The sequence below is a fragment of the Gracilinanus agilis genome, chromosome 4, assembly GCF_016433145.1.
Source record: "Gracilinanus agilis isolate LMUSP501 chromosome 4, AgileGrace, whole genome shotgun sequence".
Classification (NCBI taxonomy): domain Eukaryota; kingdom Metazoa; phylum Chordata; class Mammalia; order Didelphimorphia; family Didelphidae; genus Gracilinanus; species Gracilinanus agilis.
Window position 1 is genome coordinate 13,786,295 of NC_058133.1, and position 6,752 is coordinate 13,793,046.

Sequence of the window (6,752 nt, forward strand, 5' to 3'; positions counted from 1 at the left end):
GGGCAGGGACGGTTCCGCTTTTGTCTGTCCTCCCAGCACTCAGCACCTAGTAGGTGCTTCATCAATTTTGTCTGTGGAATGAATGTTTGGTTGGTTTTGTTTTGCTGCCTGTAATCTGCCCCTCCTGCTAAGCACACAGTTACACTTCACAGAAGATACTTGTTGCAATGTCTGCTAAACAATCAAAAAAAAATCTTACTTTAATAAAATATTTGAATATAAATCTTTTCTACGGCTTTCTAGTTTGTACTGTATATCATATTTATAAAAAAAATAGCATTGTGTCTTACAGTTCTGCGGAAATCATTGATTCAGTGTGTCCATGAATATTTGAGTCCCCTAGTAAAGATGGCTGTTTCGAGTCTATTTTATAAGCTTTCTGAGTTTTGTTTCCAAAAACGGTTATGCCGATTCCACTTGGATGATTTGGGAGGGACACATGGGAGAGCAAAGGGATGTTTGCCTCCTGATTGGATCCCGAAGAGGGCAAGCTAGTCACATGACCAGTGCTCGTGGACCCACTGGCACTGCTGGGTGAGCGGCTCTTGGGAGGGGGACAGTGTTGAATGACTCGAGGTGGCCCCTGGGGCTGGTAGTGAGTAGCTGGAAAAGCAGCATATCCAGGGGGGATCGGGTACCCATTGATGGGGATGAATCGTTGGTTCTGAGGTATGGGGGGGCCGATGAAGCCAGCGATCTGCCCCTGAGGTATCCCCTGCGCTGGAAACATGTAGTTGGGATATCTGGGGTTACTGAGATTGCTGATGGGGCTCGCGCTCAGCGACGTGGTCTGGGTGGTGGCATTCCCACCAGATGGGGATGTGGAGCTGGTGTGACTGGAGATCCCTTCCCAGGAGCGGAGTCGGACGTGGATGTCCTTGAACCGCGGCCTCCTCGAGGGAATCTCGTTCCAACATTCGGTCATCAGGCTGTACATCCTGGGCGGGCAGTCCTCTGAGCACGGCAAGAGCTGCCGCTTCCTGACCATCTCCACCACTTCCTGGTTACTGAAGCCATAGTAGGGCTGGAGTCCGAAGCTGAAGATCTCCCACAAGACCACGCCGAAGGACCAGATGTCGGAATCCGAGGAGAACTTGCCGTACATGATGGCTTCGGGGGGCATCCAGCGGATGGGCAGCAGAGACTTGCTCTGCACACGGTAATAGTCCGCTGAGTAGATCTCCCTGGAAAGCCCCAGGTCTGAGATCTTCACGTGCAGCTGCTCGCCGATTAAGATGTTCCGAGCGGCCAGATCCTTGTGGACGAAGAAGTGGCTGGACAGGTACTCCATCCCCGCCGCGATCTGAATGGCGATGTGCAGGAAGTCGCCGTGATCCAGGCTTGACTTGACCGTTCCGTCTTCGTCACTGCTGCAGCCCACATCGGAGTGTGGGGACCTCATGATGAGGAACTCGTGCAAGTCGCCCTGGTTCATGTACTCAAACAGCATGCACACTGGCTGCTCCTGGGTGACCACCCCAAGGAGGCACACGATGTTGGGGTGGTGGAGCTCCGCCATGAGGGAGGCTTCCTGCTGAAACTCTGCCCACTGCTGGGGGTTGTTAAAGTCCTTCAGGGTCTTGACGGCAACCAGCTGGGCATGGTCCATTCCCGGGAGGTAGAGATGCCCCTTGTATATTTTTCCAAAGGCACATTCACCTAATTCTTCCATGAAACGCACGGCCGACAGAGGCAACTCTTTGGCTTTGCTCTGTGGGAAAGAAAAAGGAAATCCATGTGAGTTAAAAAACAAAAACAAATCTGAATGCCATTTTCCCTGGGCTTGGAAGTGCTCGTCACACCTTCCTGTGACCTAGTCAGGCCACACCTGGAGTTCTGTCTTCCATTCTGGGAGCCCCATTTTAGGAAGGACGACAATACGTAGGAGAACATCCTCGGAGAGTGACCAGGATGGTGAAAGTCATCTGGATTATGCCATGTGAAGATTACTTAAAGGAAATGGAGGGTTTTAGCCTAGAGAAGAAAGGATTTGAGGGCAGGAAGTATTTGATGGGATGTTACATGGACAAAAGACTTGGTAAGCCTGGGGAGGCAGTATTGCTGGCGGACTCGGGTGTTCTTATTGTCTCCATTTTACAGTTGAAGAAACTGAGGCAAAAAGGGAGGTAGGTGCTATCATTGTCTCCATTTTATAGCTGAAGAAACAGAAGCAAAGACAGTTGAAGTGACTTTCTGAGGGTCGTGCTTGGAGTATCTGAGGTGGGTCGAACTTGGGTCTTTCTGACTCCAGGCTAAGCTCTCTGTGCACTGAGCCACCTAGCTGCCAGAATTCACTGCTCTAGGCAAGAAGTCCTATTTATTATAAATTGATCCCTTGTGACCTTTGCCCCTAGATTTTGAGAGGTGGATAAAGTCATGGGCTTGGGAATCAGTTAGACCTGGCCCCAGATACTTCCTCATTGTTGGGCCTGGGCAAGTCACTCAACCTCTGTCTGCCTCAGCTTCTTCAACTGTCAAGTAGAGATAACAGAACCTACTGTCTTGTTGCAAGGATCCAACAGGATAATATTTTTAAAGCACTTTACACAGAGCCTGGCACATAGTAGGCACTTAATAAGTACTTGTTTTCCTCCTTTCCTCTTTTTCTTCCTTCCTTCCTTTTTTCCTCCCTTCTTTTCTTTCTCCCTCCATTTATTTACCTATTCAATCATTTGTTCTTTCCTCTCTCCCTTCTTCTATCTCTCACTCAATTCCTTCCCTCTTTCTTCTTTCTTTGTTCCTTCTTCCTTCATTCCTCCCCTCGCTCCCTTCATTTCTTGAGCTAATCTCCAGGGTATATCTGCAGAGGGCATAGTGTGGTTGAAAATAAATATATCCTTGATAGCTTTCCTCTTGAGCAGCTGAGTATCGAGTCTACTTAAGTATTTTATTAGAAATGAGTTCTTTGTCGCACTGTGCTTTCTTGTGGTGAATAGTGTTGGGTTCATTTTGCAAAAACAAACCCTTTCCTGGGTTATTGAGTGGAAGGGGTCTGCTTAGACATGTAAGGAGCGCCACTCTGTTTGAAATCAGAGAAGGCGGCTGGCTAGCAAACCCAGTCTGATCTAGGAAATCTCACAAGGGCAAGCCGGGGACTCGACAATTTGTGTGGCCATGAAGTCCAACACCAGTTCTCAGCCAATCTGCTGGAACAAAATGGTCCTTTCTCTTTTTTTGGACACTTGAAGGGATCCCAAATTCCCTCCAGTCTGACGTGGCCCGTCACCTCATACCGGTCAGTGCAAGGCCACCGAAACGTCCAATCTGGGACTCCCCCTCCCAAGGAAATTCCCGAGGAAATGGCCCTCAGAGGCGATCTGGTCCGACCCAAACGTGGCGAGAATGACTCTACAACATCTCTCATGGTGTCAATGTGCTGAATGGAAAAGCTTTTGGATTTGGATGTCAAAAGACCTGCTTCTATTCGTGTGACCTCAGCGACGTCATTTAAGCTCTGGGCCTCCGTTTCTTCATCTGCGAAATGAGGGAGGTGGGCTAGATGGCCTTTAAGGACCGCCGGTCTAGGCCGAGGATTCTAGCAGGCCTGGACGCAAAGGCAGCCCGTTCTACACGGGGATGCCTTCAACAGTCACGCTTCATAGGTTCCTCGGCCATTCCCCCACTTTCCGAGATCTCCACGAGAAAATGGAGGCCAGGAGAGGGGGCTCAATAGTTAGGATGCTTTTCCTTTGCCTCAAGAGATAGGAAGAGACTCCGAGATGGCGAAACCCAAAGGGCTTCCTCCGGGACACCTGCAAAATGGCCTCGGCTCCCCTGGGCTGAGCGGAGGCTTCGCCATCTCGTCGGAACCATCTGAAAAGCGTCATTCGCGTTTTTGAGATTCTCGAGCTCCTCCACACAGATGAATTTTTGAATTTCCCATAAATCCCAGCCTCGTTTAAGAAATCATAAAACCGCTTCCACAGGCAGTCAGTAGACTGTACGGGGGATGGCCGGAAATTAGCCGTATTGTTAAAGGAACAGCTGGTTTACGTTAGACAAATCCTTTAGGCTAAACTTGTTTAGGTCTGGCATATTGTAAATTATATTTCAGTAATGAAAGTGATGTGACCCCCGGCCGACCTCGAGCGGGGTCTGTCTGTTTGAACCAACGTCCCGTGGAAAACTATGAAAGAAGATGAAGTCATAAACTTTTGGCAGTTCCATTTGGGCGCATTTCAAGGGAAAAAGGGCTATAAATCTGCCTGGCTTTTGTTTGACAAGTATTTGTCATACGGGGATGGACGAGATGTAAAGAAGTGTAAAATACACAGGCAGCCCCCCGCCAAAGTAAACGGAGTACAAAGGCAGGAGGGGACGAGCAAGCTCCCGGCCCCTATCTCTTCATCAAGGCCTTCCATTAGCCCAAGGACAAGATGGCCCCACTTGGGTACACGGCCGAGGCAGCCCAGCCCTGGGAACTTCTGGAGAAGGGCTTTCAGTCACTGTTAACATTTCCCAAAATCAACACACATCTACCTTGGTTTGGGGTTCAAAAGTTCTCTCTGTCTTTGTGTGTCTTCCTCTCCTTCCTCCTCTCTGTCTCTGTCTCCCACATACACACAACCTCCCTTGTATCTCTTGTCTCTTCTCTATCCCCTCTCCTTCTTCCTTTACTTTCTCCACTCTCCTCTTTTTTTCTCTTCTGTTTCTTCTCCCTTTCCTTCTCTTTCCTTCAAGGTCCCCCCTTCCCTCTTTTGTCTTTTCTCTCTCTCTTTCTCTTTCTCCCCTTCTCTCTCTCTGTCTCTCTGTCTCTCTCTGTCTGTGTCTCTCTGTCTNTCTCTCTGTCTGTGTCTCTCTGTCTGTGTCTCTCTGTCTCTGTGTCTTTCTCTCTCTGTCTCTGTCTCTCTGTCTCTTTGTGTCTCTGTCTCTCTCTATCCTCTCTTTCTGTCTCTGTCTTTCTCTCTGTCTCTCTATCTATCCATCTGTCTGTCTATCTATCTATCTATCTGTCTGTCTATCTATCTATCTATCTATCTATCTATCTATCTATCTATCTATCTATCTATCTATCTATCTATCTATCTATCTTCCCTTTCCTTCTGATGAAGGGGGGTAGCCAAAGATGACACAGTAGCAGGATGTCATCCTCTGAAATGTAATTTCTGTTTCTTCGAAATGCCGCAACAGTAACAATAATTCCATTTGGGTGTCCTGGAGGATGTTTCTAAGGCCAGGGACCCTTTCGCAAAAAGGAAGGTGAGGTGCCCTTTGCCTTTGGAATAGAAGGACCCAATCTAGTTTAGAACCATGTGACTCGTGAGGGGACTGAAACTGATGACAACGTATAATAAAGATGATGATGATGATGATGATGATGATGATGATAACAATAACGATGATAATAATAATAATAATAACTAGCATTTATAGTTCTTTAACTTTTGCAGAGCACTTTGTAAATTTGATTCTCACAATAATCCTGGGAGGTAAATTTTTAAAAATGATTTTACAGATGAAGAAACTGAGGGAGGTAGAGGATAAGTGACTTGCCCAGGGTCGTAAACATAGGAAATCAAATTTGAACTCAGGTCTTCCTGCCTCCAAGTCTCTTCTGCACCCCTTGGCTACCTAGCAAAAAATGACAGGCAGTTCTTGTCAGAAGACTCGAGTTTCTGTCTTGCCTTTTATGTTTATTCTGGTTTTGGGCAAGCCATCAAAGCCCACTGGGCCTCAGTTTCCTCATATGTTAAATGAGAAGATTAGACTAGCTGACCTGAGATATCCCTTCTAGCTCTGGATGTAGGATCTAAGAAGGCCAGTTATATCACTTAATACCTCAGTGTCCTTGGCCAAGTCACTTCCTCTCTACCAGCATCACTTCCTTCCTGTGTCAAATGAAAGGACTGGACTAAATGGCCTTTCCAAACCTAGGATCAAGGACTCTACAATCCCCAGAAGAGAATATTCTCTTTGGTTGTCCTGGCATAATTGGCATTAGATGAACTTTAGCCTTGGGACAAAAATAGTTGGCTAAGCCGGCTGCTTGTTCTGGGAAGCAGGTTGAGGCCATGTGGGAATGTCCTAAAAACTTTTTACCAGGAAAACAACCTTGAAAGTCTTCAATAGCCCATTTCATGGGCACTCGTGACTTTGAGGCTCAATGGGGAAGCAGACTTTCCACTTCTTATCAGAAAAATGATGGAATGTAGAGACGGAGCAAGGCACATGCTGTCAGATATGGTCAATGGTTCATTTAAGCCTGATTCTTAGTTACAAGGGAGAAGTCAGCGGGGCCATGGAAAGAGCCTTGGCTCTGCCAGTTGTAGTCAGAGCCCACGGGATCAAATCCTGCTTCTGGTACTTATTACTGGGGAGATGCTAGACGAGTCACCTCTCTTGGTCCTATTATTCTCCTCTTTCGAATTATTTGGACCAGATGATGACCCCCAAGCTCCTGCCTAGGCCTAGGTCTAGGTCTGTGATCCTTTGATCCAAGATAATGATTATCTACGTATTTCTCTGTCTGTCTGTCATCTAGCCGTCTCTCTCTCTTTCATCTGTTTTTGACTTTCTTTTCCCACATAGAGGTCATTAATAAAATATATTTTAAAGGAAACTTTAAACTGCTGGTACTTTGTTAGGTGTGAATGATTTTCCCTTTCCCTTTCCCTTTCCCTTTCCCTTTCCCTTTCCCTTTCCCTTTCCCTTTCCCTTTCCCTTTCCTTCCTTCCTTCCTTCCTTCCTTCCTTCCTTCCTTCCTTCCTTCCTTCCTTCCTTCCTTCCTTCCTTCCTTCCTTCTTCCTCCCTCT

General features: G+C 47.2%; 1 protein-coding gene across 1 annotated transcript in view; it reads right to left on the reverse strand.

Moving 5' to 3' along the window:
- Positions 1-286: 286 nt before the first annotated feature.
- The window catches only part of ROR1 (receptor tyrosine kinase like orphan receptor 1), a 122,316-nt gene continuing 115,850 nt past the window's right edge, over positions 287-6,752 (reverse strand). The window contains exons 8-9 of the mRNA XM_044674771.1: positions 3,227-3,474; positions 287-1,711 (exon numbers count right to left, since the gene is read on the reverse strand). Coding sequence (XP_044530706.1) covers positions 287-1,711; positions 3,227-3,474 — 1,673 coding nt within the window. The remainder of the gene's footprint in view (positions 1,712-3,226; positions 3,475-6,752) is intronic.